This window comes from Acromyrmex echinatior, chromosome 11 (assembly GCF_024713525.1).
Source record: "Acromyrmex echinatior isolate Ae372 chromosome 11, ASM2471352v2, whole genome shotgun sequence".
In the NCBI taxonomy this organism is placed as follows: Eukaryota; Metazoa; Arthropoda; class Insecta; order Hymenoptera; family Formicidae; genus Acromyrmex; species Acromyrmex echinatior.
The window spans coordinates 611,126-633,561 of record NC_141862.1 but is presented as its reverse complement, the minus strand read 5'-3'; the positions used below and the strand labels follow the sequence as shown (position 1 = coordinate 633,561).

Sequence of the window (22,436 nt, the reverse complement as noted above, 5' to 3'; positions counted from 1 at the left end):
TATTTTCTTATGTATTTTTCTTTTCAAGATATTTGCCTGGAATAATTAAAATGGGACATTGCATAAGTATAATATAAATAAGTACGTACACAGTGCGACAAATATGTTCCCGGACAGGGCCTGAAAATCATAATTGAAACAACAATATGCATATTTTTTGGTTTTATTATTCAAAATATTCTCCTCTGGCTTCAATACACTTGTTACAGCGATTCAATAGTGATTCAAATGCATGTTTTAGCTCAGTTTGCGGAATTGTCTCTAGTGCCTGTGTAGAAGCTGATTGGATGGTCGGAATGTCATCAAAAAAGCGTCCTTTCAATTTCAATTTCAATTTTGGGAATAATGAGAAGTCGCAGAGGGCCAAATCAGGTGAATATCAGATGGATGGTTTAACACAGAGACACGATTTCGAGCCAAACATTGACGGACAATCAATGAAGTGTGACTCGGTGCATTATGTGTGTGGAACAAACTTCGCACAAACCTTCGTTTTACCCAAATCTTCGTCTGTAATATGGTTCGAATCGTTTTTCTACTGATATTTAAAGCCTCCTCCATCATTTTTAGTGATGCATTGCGATCGTTTGCAACAAAATCACGTACTTTTTCGATCATTTCGGGTGTTCGAACCAAAATTGGCCGTCCTGATTTTTTGTCATCTTCAAGGGTCTCTCTGCCTTCCAAAAAATGCTTACGCCACTCAAAAACAGCTGTACGACCTAGACATTGACTACCGTAAACTTGTTGCATCGATCGGAATGTTTCTGATGCACTTTTACCAAGTTTTGCATTAAATTTAATCACTGCTCTTTGTTCCATATTAAAATTTCTACCTCGACCAAAATCTTGTTTAACATGAACTATCATATCTTCGTTATATGTCAACCAAAATGAATGAAACTTTGACAGATGATAGCAAAATGTTCAACCTTTAAAATGCATGTTTAAACGCACAGATGTCGCCACTGGTTGCTGAGATGTAGTTCGTGTCCGGGAACATATTTGTCGCACTGTGTATATATACATATTATATACTTATTTATATATATTATTAGGTGTTGGAATTAATTCGTAGCGTTTTACAAGTGATGGGAAGTACTTTCATTAATGTATTTTTTAATGCTCATGTGAAATAAATAACATTCTTTCATTAAAAAATGCTACGAATTAATTCCAACACCTAATATATATAAATAAGTTATATATAAACAATATTATTTATATATAATATTATACTTATGCACAGGTTTATAAAAACGTATGTATTATATATATATTTAGATGTACAACTTTGCTTCCGCTGTTTTTCTATAGATGGCTTTAGCGGTAAGTGGTGTGTGGCTATTGGAGCGACTGCTATGCAGTATGGCGCCGATGGTTACCAACCAAAGGCGAAGGACAATTGGCGGGAAATCGTTAGGTTGAGAATGAGTGCTACTCACTGCTTCTGATTTTATGCCATAAGGTGATTTAATACAAACTTAATATTAAAATAACTAAATACAAATACAAATATAGATTAGAAAATGGAGACGTGATTGCGCGTGTAAGACGGCTCGGATACCGGCATTGTGTCGCGGAGTTACAATACAAGAACTATGAAAATAAATTCTAAGAAATTATCTGACGACGCTAACAATTATCACAGACATGAACAGTGATCGGTATCGGTCTCGCGGAATACACAAAGTAATTCGGAACCTCAACTTCTGAGTTCTAACTTACTGACAATCGCAGAGACTTACACGAGGTCCGTACGCGGCACGCCATGACATCAGAGAGAGTGAACGGAAGAAGAAGCGGAAAGAACGACCGCATCAGCGCCGCGACGGACGCATGCAGCGCCGCTACTGGCGCTCGCAGCGCCGCAGCTAACGTTCGCAGCGCCGCGACCAACGCTCGCAGCGCCGCGACTAACGCTCGCAACGCCACAGGTGGTCGAAATAAATAGATCATAAACGTCATATAATAAACTTGGGCTCTGTCAACATAACCCCATAGAAACATTAGTCAATTTGTGTCTGCATCATAAAGTTATTCTCGATTGAAAATGTCAGTTTACGAGCCAAATTCTCGTCATTTGCGGGATGTTTTAATTTTCTGCTTCAATATGAAGAAATCTGCGGTTAAGGCTCATCGAATGCTCTCAAATACTTATGGTGAGGCCGCTATTAGTGAAAGAACGTCGTGAGTGGTTTCAATGCTTCAAGAATGGTGATTTTGACATCAAAGACCGGCATAGCGGTGGAAGAGAGAAGATTTTCGAAGATGCAGAATTGGAGGCATTACTTGATCAAGACTCGTGTCAAAATCAAGAAGAATTGGCACGATCATTGGGAGTGACTCAACAAGCCATTTCAAAACGCCTCAAAGTCATGAATGATTCAGAAACAAGGAAATTGGGTGCCGTATGAGTTGAAGCCGAGAGATGTTGAACGGCGTTTGTTTGCTTGTGAACAGCTGCTTGAAAGGCAAAGATGGAAAGGATTTCTGCATCGCATTGTGACTGGGGACGAAAAATGGATTCATTACGATAATCCCAAGCGCAGAAAATCATGGGGAGTTCCCGGCCATGCTTCCACGTCGACGGCCAAATATTCACGGCTCCAAGGTCATGCTTTATATTTGATGGGACCAACTCGGCGTAGTGTATTATGAGCTGTTAAAACCGACTGAAACAATCACAGGCGATCAGTATCGAACGCAATTGATGCGTTTGAGTCGAGCATTGAAAGACAAACGGCCGCAATATAACGAGAGACACAATAAAGTGATTTTGCAGCATGCTCGACTCCATGTTGCGAAAGTGGGCAAGACATACTTGGAAACATTGAAATGGGAAGTCCTACCCCACCCGCCGTATTCTAGATGTTGCTCCCTCCATCACTTGTTTCGATCAATGGCCTGGCTGACCAGCATTTCCGATCTTATGAAGAAATAAAAAATTGGATCGATTCGTGGATCACCTCAAAAGATGACCAGTTTTTTCGACGCGGGATTCGTACGCTGCCCGAAAGATGGGAGAAAGTAGTGATCAGCGATGGACAATACTTTGAATCATAAATGTATAACCAGTTTTTTACAATAAAGCCTCAGATTTCGGAAAAAAAACGGCGGAAGCAAAGTTGTACACCTAATATATTAACGAAGGCAAAAAATTTATAAAATGCCTTGTTGCGTTGCGATAAACTGTATCAATAGATTAGAAAAAGGTATTCGATTATTTGAATTTTCTGTGAATAATATTCGTCAACAACTTGCTGTATTGCTGTAAAATAAATGACTTGTGAAAAAACATTATTACTGTCTCGCAGATGAGAAATTTCAATCCTTTTCTTCAAATTAACATATATATTTGGCACCTTATACCTTATTATGGTACCAGAAATAACCTGAACGTCAGATACTCTTCAGATTCTACATTAATATTACGATAGATATTCAACTGATTTTGAGAGCAAAAATGGAATGAAAGGAGCTACGAAATTTCAAGCAGCAAATATAAATCACAACCTAAAATGATCATAATCTGTCATAGCTCAGCGATGGAATGAGGACAGAGCAAGGAATGAGAAAAGGAATAAAAATGGACGCGAATACGTCTACGTTTCTAGTGCTGTAAGAGTACGCGAAAAGAAAAGAGATAGAGGAAAAAATAGAAGATAGAAAAAAAATAGAGGTAAAATAGCATAGCTAAGAACAAGAAAGGTTACAAAAGTAAGATTGAATAAATATAAAAATAATTAAAAACCAGCAGAGAGGGGGTCTTGTCCAACAGTCAAAATATTATATATTAAAATTAAAATTAAAAAGTATAGATACCATAGGCGAATAATGCCAGCATTACAGACAAAACAATTATATAAATAAAGTTGAACATTTTTTTCAGGCCACTTTCTCCTGCTAAGTTTAAAAAGGGGAATCCAAGACAAACACAAGAATAATAATTTACGTGACGCTCGCAACGTTCGATAAAAAAACATGACGCGCCGCATCCTGCGTTATTCTGTTCTCGGCGAATTAGTGTCGAACCGCTCTAGGCGGTGTCGCGGGATGGTCCCCAAAGGGAGGGGAAGGAGCAAGGAACTGGCGGATGCCGGACACGTGCTCCACATAGATATGTGACTAGCGAATGATATCCGAGATGATGAGACGTCGCATCATCGCTGCGTATTGGGAGCCAACCCGTAGCAGTCTCAGAACCGCCTCATTTCTTGGATCCCACGAGCCGAGGACGTCGACGACGAAGGCCGTCACGACGATACGGTATCCTTGCCGTTGTAACTCCTCTGTCAGAGGCAAGTATTTGGCAATTTTGCTCGCCTTGGCATTCTCGAAAGCGATCCAGGTTTTCAAATGGCACCGTGACATCGCATATGATGATACTCTTGGAGGACTCGTGTCTAATCGAGATCAGGTTGTAGCGTTCCAATTTGACGCTCTCCATCCGCTGGTTAACCCGCACTATCCCTGAAAGTCTAGTGGCTTTCTAGAGATGGTGCAGGACAGCGTCGTGCCTTAGCTGTATTGCGGCGGAATGGATACTGCAGTGACAGAGCACATGTGATAAAGTCTCCGATATCTCATCGCACCGCCGATAGCTCATTTGCCTTCCAACGTCGTGCACTGTTGAGACAAAGGACGTCTAATCGGGTCTTATGAATAAAGCGCCAATCGGCGAAGTGAAGCTGCCGCCACGGATAAAATGATTGCTCACCCGACTCCGGGACACCTCGAAGATCTTACTTTGATCAGACTTACTGAGTAATCTACTTGCGTAATGCTCTGCTACAGCTGAGCGCAATCAATTCACTATTTGACCGCGTGAAGCAGAATCTTAATCGCTGCCCCTTTGGGCCTTTGACATTCCAAAGTCATCTTCTCCATGGCCTCGACTCACCGCCAACGCAGGGACAATCTCTCGGACTGCCTGAGCGCGACGTTCCGCGCACTCGACCAGAGCGAAATCTCCTTTCCGCGCTGTCTCCTCATCCTTCCATCCAGCGAGCCGAATAGGAAGAAGGCGATATCCTCGCTACTAGGAGCGTTGCCGATCCTGTGCCTAACTACTCCCCTCAACGATTCCCAACTCCTTCACGATGCGATCATGTACCATTAACATATGATACGCGTGATCTACCGTAAGGACGTCGGCGAGGTCAGAGAGCGGCAGGACTCCACATTCCCTCCAACGGGACGGCATGTAGACTCTCTCCGCGCTTGCTCGCTGAGGGAAGTTAAGTCAGGATTTCACGTGCCTTCGGATGTTAAGGCCAACGGCCGTAAGAGGATCCTTAAACACTATAGGCCCCCGAGCAGAAAGGAGAAAGTCTAATCTAGGTAGGAGGAAGGTAGCATCTTTATCTTCTATTACGGGGCAAGGAGTGAGTGATCGACCGCGCGCAGGTCCAAGAAGATATCTCCGACGGCGTCTGGTCAATGAGAACTCCGTTGGAACACCAAGGTGGGTAACTCATCCTGAGCCAAGGAATTGATCGTCTCCCCTGGATTTGGAATGGTATCGGTAGGACCTTGCTGCCATTCCCCGCACCGTGCAAGGCACACTTCGCAGGGTTGAACTGCAACTCCACCGACGCTGCTTCCGCCGATACAGAGACTAGCATCCTCTTCATCCCCTCGGGCGTTTGGGCCAGTACTGCGATGTCGTCCGCATAGACCAACACTGATCATGTAAGACGTACCTGTCATCTGACTCGACCGCCACGCAGACAACTGAATCGATGGCGAGGTTGAAGATAATTGAACTAAACAGACAACCCTGGCGAACGCCCGACCGGATGGAGATGGATGTTGTGTAATCCTCGGCGGTTCACATCTTTGTCGTGTAACCATCGTACATGGACTCCCATATCGCTCTGAGACCGTGGATCTTATAAGCGCATTGCGGATCGTCGTATGCAGGATCGATCCTAACGCATTGGACAGATCCAGCCATACGACGACCGCTTGGCGCTTAGTGCGCTTGACGTACGTCAGGATCTCCTGCAGGACGAAGTTGTGCTTGTAACATCCCTCGCCCCGCAGGAATCCCTTCTGCGCGGAGCTTCCCGTGAGTAACCGCCCAGTCGCTCAATCGATCGACCAAGAGTGCGGCGAAGAGTGCGGCAAAGAGCTTGAGGATGATGTCCCCCAAAGCGAGGCCTGGATGGGAGACACGCCCCGCAAGCCGAAGAGGCGAGCGACCAACGCGAATCGCCGAACGGATTCACGTCAATCACTAATAATAACGTCAGCAAGAACATGAGTTAGAAAGCGACAGCGAAAACGAGGAGAGCGACATCGAACTTTTCGTACCCGTGAACTTTTGAACGATCAAACGAAGACATTCAAGATATCCGCGATAACTTCGCAACGCGAAAAGACAACTTAGTTATCTTCGCATCAGAAAGCAGCGAGTCTAGCGACCTGGATGGGCATGTGCTAGCTGATCGAAACCTCCTCTCACCAATTATCGATCATGTTGGGTCGCGCTAGAGTAATCCCTTGCGGAAAAGACATGTTATCGCGTTAATTATCAAAGAACGCGAATCCGAATCAGCCGAATGGGGAAGTATTGAAAGAAGCACTCATCTCGCTCTTGGATGTAGCCGAAGAATTAGACTTGCGTACGTTTTCAATAAATGTTTTCTGTAAAGGAAACGCGTTGATGCTGTGGCATGGCCAACAATCCATAATTTACTATGCAAAATATTCTGCAAAACAGACATAAAGATTTTCATCTGCCATAACAGCATCACCGTTCCCCACCAAGCGAATGTCAGAAAGTTATTGAAAAAAAATCATGCATCGGGAATCACAAAAGCATAATCAAAACCTATGATAGACTATGGCAACGATAGTCTTGGCTCAACATCTGACATCCAAATTTGTATAAGAAATTAATTGTCGTCTCTACCAAATCAAAAAGCTGGTTAGGATAAAAATGGGCCAATCCATGGTTGTTACGGACACACCTGATGCAGCCTTCGATAAAATTTTAATGGACATCATGGGTTCATTACCTCGAGCGAACTCATATATATTCTTACCATCCAAGACCTCCTGACAAAGTACTCGCTGGCAATTTCGTTGAAACGCACCACCGCAGTCGATATAGCAGACATATTCACAAGTAAATTCATTTGTACAGATCTCCGCGAGCGATTCTTACCGATCAAGGAACCAATTTTATCAACAGTCTCATGCGAGGAATGGCACGGAAATTTAGGATAACCCGTTAAGCCTCATCTACAATAGTCGCATAGTGTATCGCATGTCGTATGAAGCCGGTTCTACATTAGTTGCAAACTGATTGCAAGTTAACAGCCAATATAAAGCCGATTCTACATTAGTTGCGATCGCATAAGTGTTGCATCTAGTCGCATGATTGTTGCAGTCGCAAAAGCTCTTGTCGTAGAATCAACTTCAACTTCCTGCGATCGCGACGAGCGTGTCGCACAAGCTCAGGCAATAATCACAGCACAAGTTTGGCGATAGAATTTATCGAATTGTGATTTTCGTAAAAATGAATGAAACAGAATTTGAGGAGTATGTATTATAGTTGATTGGGAAATAATAACCTTTGTCCGTTCAAATCCTCTATTGTGGAAAAAACGTATAAAAGTTGATAAAAAAAACAAAGATACTATTAATAAAGCGTTTTCGCAGATTAGTTCCCTATTTTCAAAGCCATTGACAGATAAGGAAATATAGTTAAAGTAATATATTATTAATAATATTATAAGTTCTACTCTTCTATGCTATAGAAGTATGATTGCATACTGATTATTGGTTATTAGCAAAATGAGTTTATATTAGGTGTACAACTTTGCTTCCGCCGTTTTTTTCCGAAATTCGAGGTTTTATTGTAAAAAACTGGTTATACATTTATGATTCAAAGTATTGTCCATCGCTGGCCACTACTTTCCCCAATCTTTCGGGCAGCGTACGAATCCCGCGTCGAAAAAACTGGTCATCTTTTGAGGTGATTCACGAATCCAATTTTTTACTTCTTCATAAGATCGGAAGTGCTAGTCAGCCAGGCCATTGATCGAAACAAGTGATGGAGGGAGCAACGTCTAGAGAATACGGCGGGTGGGGTAGGACTTCCCATTTCAACGTTTCCAAGTATGTCTTGCTCACTTTCGCAACATGGGGTCGAGCATGCTGCAAAATCACTTTATTGTGTCTCTCGTTATATTGCGGCCATTTGTCTTTCAATGCTCGGCTCAAACGCATCAATTGCGTTCGATACTGATCGCCTATGATTGTTTCAGTCGGTTTTAACAGCTCATAATATACTACGCCGAGTTGGTCTCACCAAATACAAAGCATGACTTTGGAGCCGTGAATATTTGACCGTCGACGGAAGCATGGCCGGGAACTCCCCATGATTTTCTGCTTGGGGTTATCGTAATGAATCCATTTTTCGTCCCCAGTCATAATGCGATGCAGAAATCCTTTCCATCTTTGCCTTTCAAGCAGCTGTTCACAAGCAAACAAACGCCGTTCAACATCTCTCGGCTTCAACTCGTACGGCACCCAATTTCCTTGCTTCTAAATCATTCCCATGACTTTGAGGCGTTTTAAAATGGCTTGTTGAGTCACTCCCAATGATCGTGCCAATTCTTCTTGATTTTGACACGAACCTTGATCAAGTAATGCCTCCAATTCTGCATCTTCGAAAACTTTCTCTCTTCTACCGCTATGCTAGTCTTCGACGTTAAAATCACCGTTCTTGAAGTGTTGAAATCACTTACGACACGTTCTTTCACTAATAGCGGCCTCATCATAAGTATTTGAGAGCATTCGATGAGCCTCAGCCGCAGATTTTTTCATATTGAAGCAGAAAATTAAAACCTCCCGCAAATGACGAGAATTTGGCTCGTAAACAGACATTTTCAATCGAGAATAACTTTATGATGAGAGACACAAATCGACTAATGTTTCTATGGGGTTATGTTGACAGAGCCCAAGTTTATTATATGACATCTATGATCTATTTATTTCGACCACCACTTACCGCTAAAGCCATCTATAGGCGGAAGCAAAGTTGTACACCTAATATATTTAGTCATCTCCCTATAATTAAATGCATATTGAGTAAGTGATGCAGGTTCTACTCAGTGGAAGAGTCTCCGAGACCAATATTCTAGAGAAATGCCTAAGATAATTGCCTCGAACACAGCCTCGTTCTAGTGCTGGAAGTGACGAATGCTAGAAGTCAACATGGCTTCTATTTAATGAATCATCATTTCTCAAGGATGTCATTAAATCTAGAAAGTAAGACCAGTGGCAATGATGTTAGAAGATAGTTTAGAACAATAACCATGGTGAAAAGAATGACAAACAGAAAAGTTATATGTGAAATCGATTGCATATGCACGTATGATGCATATGCATTTATATGCATTGTGTCCTCTACTAACGTTGCATGTTATTTAAATATACCTTATGATAATTATTAGCTAATGACATATAAAAATATATATTTTGTTAAGTTTTTTGTGTGTTTTAATCACAATTAATTAATTCGCTTATTGTTCTTGTCTTATTGCTTACAGTTTACAGTGAAGCATATGTCACTTATACATATGTCTTACTTAAATCTACTCATGTTATTGACTTGGTTTAATCATATTCAAATTTTCTTGATCATTGTTTTTCTAGGACGCAATCGAATGTCAGTAGTAAAAAATTAAAGTCATGTAAAGACACACAAATGATAGTTCTGCTAGCAGCATTGTTATTCCATCTACTTATTCCATCTATCTATTCCATCCACTTGTAAAGAAAATGAAACGGTCATTTAGACACTTAAAGATGAGCAATATCTCAACTTATGGAATATACAGGAACAGGATGAAAATAAAGAAAATATGAGTACAGTAATTGCTGAATTACCTAAAGAAGATGCAGCATCAACATGCTCGTCGGGTATGTTGTCTTCTGTGAGTCACTGGTCCACTATTCCTCCATCTGATCATTTTTACAATAAAAAGAAGGCTGCAGTAGATAAAGAGCGCAATTCAAAACTGCAACAAAATTAAGTTCTACCTGCGATACTATTTGTGCCATCTTAACACGACCTCAGAGTATTCAAACTGCCTCCGTTTGCAGAGGATCCTGCCCTGGCCTTAATTAAAAACGATCTTAAGAATATTGCTTCAAATGTGCAATTTAAATATCTGAGCGAAATTAGTGCTTGATAAGTATTCTTTACTCTTTTTTCTAAATCACTTTTTCTTTTATGCAATGTTTCTTTTTAAGGTTGTTATACTAAAAGTATAAATATTGAAGAGTTCTATCATATATTCGTTTTATTCTATATAATTTATGATACAAAAAAAATGTTATCTTTTATTTTATAGTTTTTATAATATATCATATATTTATCATATATTTTTATATCACTTTTTCTCTCTTTGTAGTTTGATAAATGAAAACAGTATTCATGTTCATTTCATTTAATTAATAAAATATATGTTAACAAAGTTAATATGTGTTATATTATATTAATCAATTAATATTAGATTAAAGATATCAATCAATGTTTTATTAATCGTTTATTAGAAACTTACATATATGTTGGATTCATAATTCGTGCATATAGTTGAATAAATAACTATAAAAGCTAAATAAATCAAATCATCATCTTTTTTTATTTAGATTATCGAGTTTTCTATACAAAAGAATTGATATCTTAATATTCATGAGGCTTCTACGAGTGCTTTCTATATAAAGATTATGCGTTTCGCGGGTTACCTCCGTGTTTATCTGCTCCTCGCCTTGATGAAGTGGACTGCAAGGTTCATGAAACGTTGGCTTTCCAAGAATGGATCTGAACACGGAGAAATCCGCGAACCGCATAATCTTTATATAAAATTGATATTTTATTCAGCTTGCAATACCGCTTGCAATACAACGATAATAGAAACCTTTTTACAACCATTTCTTTTGTTAAATCATAATCTTTTGTTAATAAATTCATAATATAGTAATTGTACAATCAAAAAGGAGATGATGTGGGATACATTGGATATTTTAGCAGACCAAAATGGGACTTGGGCTTCCCCTTGGGATTCTGTTACAAAATATTCCCGTAGCACATCACATTAGACACATGCAGCAACATCTGAATTATTGTTAGACAGTCGACCAATAGTTTCTATCAGATCACTCTGTTGTCCATGTTCTCGCCAAGCTCTTCCCAATACCACACCATCGGCTATTTCTCTGTCTATAAACTATCTATGGACAGTATCTCCTGTAAACTGGCACAATTTCTCTTTCTATTGTCATAATAAAATTGTGAAGACAGATTAACGCTTTGACCAAATGATCAGCATTTTCTGGAGAATAGCATAAAGGTTTTGTAAGGATTCGCCATTTTGACACTAAAATGCCAAAAGCATTTTCAATTACTCGACGTGCTCGTGACAATCGTGACAATTCATTCCTTATCAGTCAATTGAGAACGAGGATGGACGCAGCAAATACTTTTTTTTTACTAGGGAGAAAGCTTCGTCACCTACAAATGCATATTCTATTGCTATTGATGTACCAGGCAATTTTTTCTTTGGAGGCACATCAAGCAAACCACCATGAAGAAACTGAGCTATGTCCGAGTGTGCCCAAACTAATACTATCGAATACCATCACTAATACTATCGAATTGTCCTACATCTATCACTGTAACCTTATAGTTTGCATCACATGCAGCCATTAAAACTAATGAAAAATATTTTTTATAATTTTAATATTGACTGCCAGAATTTGGAGGATACTGAATATGAATGTGTTTCCCATCCAATGCCCCAATGCAATTAGGAAATTGCCATTGTTGCATAAATTCATTAGCAATGTATGTCTCCATACTTCATGCGTTAGTTGCGGCAGATAAAGAGATTGCAGCACATCCAATATATTCGACACACTTCAGGTACAATTTTGAACGCCGTTGATCTCCCAATTCTAAATTCAGCTTTTTTTGAAAACATGCTGTCCCCTAAGTTAAATAGCTGAATAAAAAACTATTTAAGGATACACATTGAGTCAAAAGTGAGATTAGGCACTAAGAACATAATCTATACTTACGATAAGGTCAAAACCAGCCTTCACTCTGGATGAATGATGACGACTCTTCGTTAACAGTCGAGGGCGAACAAGTTCATAGAGATTTCTAAATTGATGTGGCCACATTCTGGTCCTGGCAAAAAATTCTTCGTGATCTGTTTCCATTAGTTCATGAAAATAGGTTTATTTTACCAATTAAATGGAACCCTTTGGAATTCCGTTCACTAGTCGCACCCACCATCTATAGAGATAATATGTTTACAAATTGAGAGCAAAGTTGTAAAAACTGCATTAATATTCTTTGTTGGTCCATTGTAACCTAGCTTCTTCTTCTTCTTCTTCTTCTTCTTCTTCTTCTTCTCCTTCTCCTTCTTCTTCTCCTTCTCCTTCTTCTTCTTCTTCTTCTTCTTCTTCTTCTTCTTCTATATTTGAATGGCCCAGGTTCCGGTGCAGTCGAATTAACATGGCCAGTCTTACTCAATACGCCTCCAACCTTCCACAGGAATTCCTCAGGAAGAAAAAGAAATGAAAACAGGACTACTGTGAAATTTCCGGAGTTTGAAACAGATGAAGCAAATGCTACGCAAACTCTCCCCCCCCCCCCCACGAAACGCCACGAAAGGGAACCGCAGAAGGGAAGAGAAAGAGGGAGCGAGCCCCGGCAACCGCTGGCGCAGCAAAGTTCACATGGAAATATCAATAGTCTTAAAAAAGGAAAGGAGCAGTCTGCAGAGTTTAGATATTTCAAGACAGGAAAAATGTCTGGAGGGTTTTGAGGGTAGAAATTCTTAAGATAAGCAGACAAAGGTGCGAAGGATTTGTTCCTAGAGCGGACAATTAAAGATGATATAGTTGGCATCCTGCCTAGGGCCCTCGCATGGACACGCTAGTGAATCTACTATGTTCTCTCTAAAGAACATGGTAGATTCATTAGCGTGCCCATGAAGACTGTAGTTAAAATTATAGTGGTTGGATCTCAGTCTGTTGATCAATACTATCTTGCTTCTATTAAGGGGAAATTTAAAGTATCAGAATTTTATTGACTCTGATGGATATAGAGTGGAATAATGCGCGCCAGTATCTCTGACTTTGCTTTCAAAATAGTTGTGAAAGCGCAGCTGCGATCTAGATCTAGCCTCCGCTTGAAGGTCCAGGTAGGGAGTTAAAAAGAATCCTCTTGGGCCCGAGGAACATGCCTCCTTAGCCGCTTTATCAGCCACCTCATTCCCTAGAATACCCTTGTGCGCCGGAATCCAAAAGAGAGAGCATTTGATATCGCTCCTCTTCAATTGCAATAAAAATTGTTCGATTCTGTGAATAATTGCCATTGACCAGCTTAACCGAGTTGATAGCCTCCATGTTCCGAGAGTCGGAAAAAATTATGATTTTAAAGTAACCCGCATCTAGTGCGAGGATTAGGGCCTGCAAAATAGCCCAGGCTTCCGCTGTATAATACCGAAGAATTCGAGGTTAATTTGTATTTAAAAGTAGTAAAGTAGTAACCAAGCTCTGGTGAATAGAAGGCTGCACCTGCGCAGCCATCCTCCGATATTCTAGATCCATCTGTATAGATTGTAAGAACTGTCAAGATCCCGGAAATTGTGACTAAATTCCTGAACGATTTCACAATTAGAACTATCTTTGCAGCATGTCAAAATTCGCGGAATTCTTTATGAAAGATAAAAGCCGAATAGTCGTGTTCAAAGGGTGGAACGAATTTTAAATAATGAAAAATAAAAAAGAGGTGGGGGAGATAAGGAGAATAGGGGGAAGGGGGTTTTTTGTGATTAAATTATAAAATGTGTTTAAATTAATATATAATATTTAGATATAGATTATTTTTATGATAAAATTTGATATAATAATTATATTTATAAATTTTATGATTATGTATAGAAATAGTATAATTATATTTTATTATAATTTATGTTATTTAGATTTATAATGATTTTTATATTTATATGTAAAGACGTAAAATGATTTAATATTATTATAGGGTTGGGGTCTAATTATTATTCAATAATATTAATAATATTAAGATTGTGAATTTTAGGTTTAATGCTGGAAGAGTGTAAGATCTACGCATGTACGCCAGTTCATGTTTGTTAGTGATGTAAAAGAAGAGGATTTCTTGAGAATGAGCGTTCTTTACTTATCAGTAAACAATATCCTCTCCAAACGCTTTAGATTATTAATGATCGGATAATTTTTTTTTGATTTAATAGAAATCTCTCACTCAAGAGATTAAATCTAAGTTTTAAAAGCAGTTCTCTTGTCTCACATAACATTATATTAATTGGAGTCGATTGTCTGTACCCCAGTGCCACTCTGATGGTCTTGTACTGCAATCTTTTCAATTGAAGGAAGATGTTGGAATTGCCATGCCAAGCAAAAATAGAGCAGGCATACTCTACGGCGCCCCTGAATACCGATTTGTAAATAGAGAGCAAGCACTGAGGATAGGAACCACACCATACAGCCGTGAGCGAGGAAATGATGTTGATAATTGCTCATCCCCTTTGAACAAGATATTTGAAGTGAAAATTACCTTTCATTCTGCTGTCCCGAGTCACTCCCAGAAATCTGACTTGCTCAGTCCTTGGAATGGTGTTCCATCATAAGCAAATGGTTAGTGAATGGTTTGTTCTTTTTGAATGTGAAGACCATCCATTTGGATTTGGAAGGGGAAAGGTCCAAGCCTCTGTCGCTAAAGAAGATTGCAACATTATCCAGAGTTCTTTGCACCTTGAAGAGCGCTTATAAGAGATTGTTATCTGCAGCAAAGATGACTATATCATCTGCGTATTGAAGAAATTTAGCTTCTTTTATAACGCATTAATCCTGCTTAAGGACATGTTCTCATATGTAGCAAGGTTAATGACATTCTTGTACTTTCGAACCAGGCAGTCAAACAAAGTTGTCAGATGTTCTCCGCCGTAGTTAATGTATTTTAAGTAGTAATCTGTGCTCACAATTAACAAATTTGTCGTGTTCCTGACCGTAAGTAAAGGCATCTCGGTCTTGAACTTTTGCAGTCCTTTCCTACATGTTCCACTCTGTAGCACACATAACATATTCTGATCTTGGGCATATACGATTCAACGGCATATTTAGCGTTAAATAAAGTGATGTTTCCAGGCAATGACTGTCCTGCGAACTTGATACAAAGAGTTCTAGAAGGAATATAAATCGTTTCATGATTTACAGTCATGCGTCAATCTCTGAACCTCTAAAATTTTAACCGACGATCGATTACTGTCCTTGATGTATTCTAAGGAGAGTGATCTATACCCTTTACGATACCCGTTCTGAGAACGCGATACGATGGAATGAAAGCCCTAATCTTGTATTTTTCAAAAGCGGGGTTGGTAACTAAGAGGTTAACGGCTTTCGCCAATCTAATCTCTACTATGGTCTTGCCACTACCTAGTCATTTGATGAATAAAATATCCGCGTTAGCAATCTCGAATATTATTTTGGATAAACAGAGAAATGTATGACGGAAGATTTATCTGAATACATATAAACCGATGCATAAGGCGATTTATCCGTGTCGGAATAAAGATAATTAGACTTGCGTGGTACAACCTTATTGGGCTGAAACATGACGGACCCATCAACGCTACTAACCTAATAGCGATTGATTGACTGTCGCAAACAATCTTTGCGACTGTTGTAGACGCTCATTGAGCGATACTTACGACATGTGACAAATTTCCCTATGACGTTACTACTTGCGACAATCCCGCTGACATCACTCGAACACCACGTAAGAGAATATGAAATTCGGCCAGTAAATTGTGCGCGCTCATATCGTGAACTCAGGAAATACTTAAACAAACATTAATACAAACACTAGTATCTCCAGAATAGGTAAAACATAAACCGTGCTAGGTAACCAAGAGTTTAAGTACGATAAAATATTAGAACATAGCGTCCAACATTTTAAAATAGAGGGGGGGAGGTGTTACGTCCACACGACAATTCTCTTTCTTACTAGCATTACTAGTGTAAACAATTGGCGACTTCTTGTCCCGAATCTAGGCCTGGTCTCGCCTCCGAGTTGGTAGACTTCCTGCCATTGAGTTACACAGCCTTGACGCTGGTGATTTCTCTGTTGTGCTTATAACTGCCAATAAATTTCTTACAGTTCGGCCAGCCTGACATTACATCCGACCCAGATGATCCAGATCACAATATTGGATATTAAGTCCTTATGCACACGAAGTCCCTATATAAGCTCGACCCGCCTGACAACATATCCGACTTGGAATGTATCCATGGCATTTTTTCCGCTATAATCAGGATCTTCTTCCAGAAGTCGTCGAGTGTCTCCTTAGGCACAACTGCCATCTACTGGATAACAACTCCGATTCGTGTTTCTAGGCATCCATCAGTCATCTTGAGCGCTTTGTTATTTTCGAATCCGATATTAGGTCCGACTCCGAATTAACCATGATTAACAAAAATATTAATTTCTAATCCTCTCTCCCAGAGGGATAGCGAGTTGAATCCCACTTCTGAAGCAGTAAACAATTGGCGACAATAGAAAGAAATATCAGGGCACTCCTCCTCTTGAATACAGACTTGGCCTCTCCTCCGAGTTAGTAGACTTCAGTTCTACCACTGAGTCGCACGCTGGTTTCTCTGTTGTGCCTATATCTGCTAGTAAATTTCTTACAACTAGAGCGACGCCACCCCCCGCATAAGAGCGATCCGAGCATCACAGCGGTGAATGCATCACCACATAAGAGATCTATCTTAAGGCAAGTTTCCCCCCTCAATTACGTAAGAAAATGCGTAGGAATAGGACGCCAACTCTTTTCGGAAGGAAGCTTCTCTCGCTCTCTCTACTTCCGGACTTCCAGACTAAAATCTAGCTGTTAACGACTCCTGCTGAGCCACACAAACGTAAGACACACGCTGTCCAGTTAAGTATTGTTAATCTTACCCAATCCCTCCGCATCTTCATTCACATTTTCTCAACGAGCTTCCTCAATGCCTTGTAATTTTTTTGCTAGTATCCTATAAATTATATTTTAACATTAGTAATTGCGTGCTAATAAATTGCGTTCTAATAAATAACACTTAGTAATAATATAGTATAGTATAATAAATAACATAATTCAGTACCACGTATTCCTAACAAACCTATTAGATAAATGTAGTTAATTAATCTGTGTAACTTTAATACGCGTAAAAACCAAATATATATCACACGCATGTAGAAATACTTTTAGTAAAGATTTTAGTAGGAATAGTAATCGCGAATAAAAATCGCGGCCGTTCTGCGACGTAACATTATGTACTACCATACTAATATCTCACCTATGATATACGCAGTCATACATTCGTGTAATTTTCGTATAACAAATTCGTCGCGATGAAGCGTCTCAGTCTAATTCTAAAAACTCGACGTTATTTGCAAACTACATGTTCGTTAATTATCATTTCATAAATACAGGTTGCAAAACTTTCGTATCAAGCAAATGTTGTCACGACTTGATAGCTTGAGACGCCATGTTACACTAAGAAATGATAGAAAATATATCAATTTCGAAATTTTTTGTCTTTTTCGGCATAAACTTCACCTTACAAACACGTATTAATGCGTACTTTAATTCTGGAAAAGGATTTTCGAATCTGTGAAAGAGAAAAAAAGTATTTGTTATACAAAAATTACATGATTTAATCAGTAATACAAACGGCTTTAGGATCCTCTTAATGTAGAAATTTCACGAACTTTTGCAATATTCATTCAGTATCGTGCTGTTTAGTGGTATCCATTAAAGCGTTCGCTAGCTGCTTAGTTCGCCGCTTCTAACGGTGCGAATTGCATGCCTTATGTTGGACATCTAGAGCGCATCGTTTAAAAACTATTGATATCACAACATTTTGCTATTGATATTTTCGATTTTGTCGTAAGAAATATGTATGTGTCCATACGGGTGGTCTGGATTACCATGCGTGCGAGCGTGCGTGCGTGCGTGCGTGTGTGTACAAGGTGTCTCTTAAGATGGGTCGGAGCCACATTGGGGGCGGATAATGGATCAAAGGGAACAAAAAATATACCATTTTGAAATACTCGCTGTAGTTTTCGAATTAGAAAAGAAAATGTCTAAGCCAATATGCGGTTAAGTCGCGCCACGTGAATTCGTAGGACAGCCCACACTCGAGCAGCGGCGACGGTGGCGCGCAGGGAGGAGGAAGAAGCGCTTCATCGCCTCATTTAAAGGATTTTTTGGTAAAAATACGACTTTATTGTAAAAAAATGGTTACAAATTGATCAATTATTATCAAAATTATTATTCAAAATATTATCTATCGCTAGCCACTACTTTTTTTCATCTTTCTGGTAATAGGTTCCACGTTGAAAGAGCGACACATCTTTTAAGATTATCCACGAATCGACCCATTTTTTGGTATCTTAATAAGAATGGAAGCGCTGCTCAAACAGGCCATGATCGATGACATGAATCATCGATCGAAATAGGTAATAATCAGAAGAAGCAATATCTGGAGAATACGGCGGGTGTGATAGGACATCTCAGTTAAGCACTTCTAACATTTCCTTGACTGGTTTCGCAACATGTGGCCGCGTTGGTCGTACTGGAAAATCATTTTGTCGTGTCTTTTCGCGTAATCTGGCCGTTTTTGCTCGGCTCAATTGCATCAATTGTTGTTGATAGCGTTCCTCAGTGATGGTTTCATTGGGTTGGAGCAGTTCATAATACACCTAGCTGATCCCACCAAATACAGAACATGAGCTTGGCGTCATAAATATTCGGCTTTGCCATCGATGTTGATGGTTCGCCTGGCCTGCACCATAATTTTTCGCGTTTCGGATTATCGTAGCGTATCCATTTTTCATCACTCGATACGATGCAAAAAACTTTTTCTTCTATGTCTTTGAAGCAACAATTCACAGGCCATTTTGCGCCTTTTGACGTTCCTCGGCTTCTCGGCACTCAATTTCCTTGCTTTTAAATCATTCCAATGGCCTTCAAACGTCTGGAAATCGTTGATCGATCAACATTTAATGATTCCGCAAGTTCTTCTTACGTTTGACTCAGATCTTGATCGCGTAAAGCTTCCACTTCCTCATCTTCAAACTTTTTCGACTGACCTGGACGTTCCTTGTCTTCCTTGTCAAAATCATCTTTTTTATAACGTTGAAACCAATACACATGTTGAAATCGCCATATAGAATATAATCACCATAAACTTCCGACAGCATTCGTTGATTTTCAGCAGCACTTTTCTTCAAATAGAAGCAAAAAAGCAAAGCTTCCCGCAAATTGTGTTTTGTTAGCACAAAATTCGACATATTCAATGCTCAAAAAAACAATGTTATTTACACTTCGGCATATTCTGAAAACTAAAGCCACATGGTGCTTTGAACATGAAAGTAGCAATAATATGGTCCGATGCAATAGTACCAGTTACGCTATTTCTTGAAAATCCTTTAAAATTAATGCACACTCCCAATACTACTAGACTGTTAATTCCTTAAGACAAGCTTATGCGAAATTGTGTGGTAATTCTGCGCATGCATCACAAATATATTCAAAGGAATGTAGTATGGCTGTGTTTTGCATCAATTATTCACATGCTAAACATATAACCTTAGACTGCATTTTCATGCTGACGCTCGATTTGAGCGACAAACTGATCATGTGATTGAAAACGCTTAAAGCTTAACTGAGTTCAGCTTTGATGCTCAATTCGAATGTCAAACAGATTACGTGATCAAAATTGGCGAATATCAAGCATCAATTTTGATCACATGACTTGTTTTGACGCTGAAAATGAGCATCCAACGTCAGCATAAAAAAGCAGCCTTATAAAAGTGTAATCTCATAGCAAAAAAATACTGTTTCTTTTGGAAGAGAAAGTATAGTGATTTCATAGCGAAAAATTTTATTTCTTTTGAAAGAGAAAGAGTACAAGTAAAAAGATAAAGATATTGAAAAAGCAATTGAATATTAATAAATGTGTATAAAAGATGCAACCTTATTCAAATGCAATCTTCAAATCCTATTCATCTTATAAATTAGAATAATTTATAATAGCTGGATTATGAAAATAAGTATTTGATGGTTTTAATACTATTAAATAGGTTAACCTGTCAAAATAGTGTGCTTATGTGTGCGCATATGCAGATATATGTCACAGTTCTTGATGCATGTGTATAATAACACGCATGCGTATTACATCAAAATTGGGGATCACTTTTTCAGTCTAGTAGTATATAGAAGTGATCCACCTAAACTGTCAATTTCCAGTTTCAAGCTACGAAGAGAATGCTTAGGTATATATGCCATTGATGTATTCACATATAAGTGTATTCTATGCATTAAATATGCGTGTGCATGTACGTGCGTGCGTGTATTAACACCTGTAGTAGACATTCATTAGATAATTAATACAATTATTTTGCGAAAATACATTCCATTTTCTGAGATCATATATTACAATTACAGTTATAGTGGTTCACATTGTTTTATAATTTATATAGATTATTACTATACAAATTACAGTACAGTAGTACAATATTTTCATTATTACTATACACATCCATGTATAATAAAAATTCATAGATATATCATTGTAATATTACCTTACTTTATAGCATTAATAACATATTTTATTGTCCAAATTTAACAAGTCAAATAAAATAATGTTTAACATTTAATTATTTTTGTATCTGCAATATTGCACAGATTGTTTTCGATAGCAAAAAATTATAAAATATATAAAGATATTTATTAAACTAATTAAAAAGTTATGTGGATTTAGTAATAATACATGAAATATGAAATATACAATAATATACAATAGATTTCATAAAATAGTATAAACTTAGATTATAATTTATTAATATCATTGTATCATTTTCGTTATACAAATTAATATTAAAATATACGAGGGCTGTATTCCAAAATTCACTGCCAGTGCTGAAAATGTATAGTATATGTAACGTAAACTATAGATTTTCAGCGTTGGCAGAATTTTGGAACAGCCATTTGGCTGTTAAAATTAGACCATTTTAATTTATTCAGACAATTTTCTCAAAATCTTTAAGTTTTGCCGGATCAACAGAATTTTGAAAAAATATATCAAACATAATGTCAGAACAATTTTCAAGCTTCCAAGGCATTTACTCAGGCAAATCTTGAAAAATCCTAAAAACTAAAGGCCTCTATTCAGTTCTGCAGGAGTATATAAAATATCTTACTCTTGCAGGAAAGTATACATCGATGAAACTGGGAGAATGATCAATGTGTGCATGAAAGAATATCAACGGGATATCAGAAATATATCAGCATAAATCAGCATTAGCTAAACACAACATTGAGTCAGGACACCAAATATTGTTTGAAAACGATTCTACAGTTACAACGGCATATTTTCTACGAAAGTACAGAGAGGCTTTGGAAATTCAACATCCAGATAATTTAAACAGAGACATGGGCTATAATGTAAATAAATTATAGAAAACAGCTCTTCCCCTTCTTCCCTCTCTCCAAACATTTCCTCCCCCATAACAGAGTTTGTATAAAAGGAAGTCTCTGGAGGAGCAACTCAGTTTTAGCTCTCCTCATCCTAATAAAGTAAACAGTATTATTTACGAAAACATTGACAGCGATGAATCATAACATGGCAAAATCATTGGCACCTCTGAATCTTTAAGTTTAAAAAAAATATATTTCAGAAAAGTTGTTTAGTTACGAGAGGGAGAATAAAGATGGTGATCTTGGATGTTTGACCTTGAGAAGATGTCCTTTAGGTCAACTCAAGGTTATCTAAACCTTTTAAATAGAATTATATTATAATTTTAATGTAATATAATATTATAATTTTTAAATAGAATTATATAATTTTTTTACATATGATTTCTCTAATTATTCTATATATGAAAGTATTAAATAAAAACCAATAGTTAGCTAAATATTTTATATTTTATTCTGACACATATTGACATGAAATATTAAATATCTCGTAAACTATTGATTTTTGTGAAAAACATTTTTATTACAAAGATTTTGAGAAAATCGACTGGATACATTAAAATGGTTCATATATTGTAGAAAAATAGTATGCGAGATTTTATTCAATTTTTACACTGTTAGAAACTGATAGTACTAATAAATATTTCAAATGTACAGATGTAAAAAAATTTTTATCTGTATCTTACATGAGTTATCTCACAATCAGATTTAAAATTGATATTTATATATGATACATTTATTAAATTCTTTCAATGATAATGCAATAAGAGCTCGCGTGCACGCAAGTTTTGGCACACGATAAACATAAACATATACAAAGAAAGACTTATACATACAGTAAAAATA

At 38.1% G+C, this 22,436-nt stretch overlaps 1 protein-coding gene and 2 pseudogenes across 5 annotated transcripts in view; 1 reads left to right on the top strand and 2 right to left on the bottom strand.

Annotated features, from left to right (window-relative positions):
- Positions 1 to 22,436, bottom strand: part of Git (ARF GTPase-activating protein GIT1) — a 58,446-nt gene that overhangs the window by 16,521 nt on the left and 19,489 nt on the right. Inside the window, exon 14 of one of the 5 annotated variants that reach the window (XM_087411358.1) lies at positions 17,030 to 17,103. The exons of 3 other annotated variants lie outside the window; for them this stretch is intronic. In XM_087411358.1, coding sequence (XP_087267484.1) covers positions 17,074 to 17,103 — 30 coding nt within the window. In that variant the 3' untranslated portion in view covers positions 17,030 to 17,073. Of the gene's footprint in view, positions 1 to 11,285; positions 12,587 to 17,029; positions 17,104 to 22,436 lie in introns of those variants that run through there. One more of the 5 variants, XM_087411356.1, reaches the window with a different exon arrangement.
- Positions 9,113 to 10,211, top strand: LOC147907980 (uncharacterized; annotated as a pseudogene).
- LOC147907979 (uncharacterized) lies at positions 10,974 to 11,878 on the bottom strand (annotated as a pseudogene).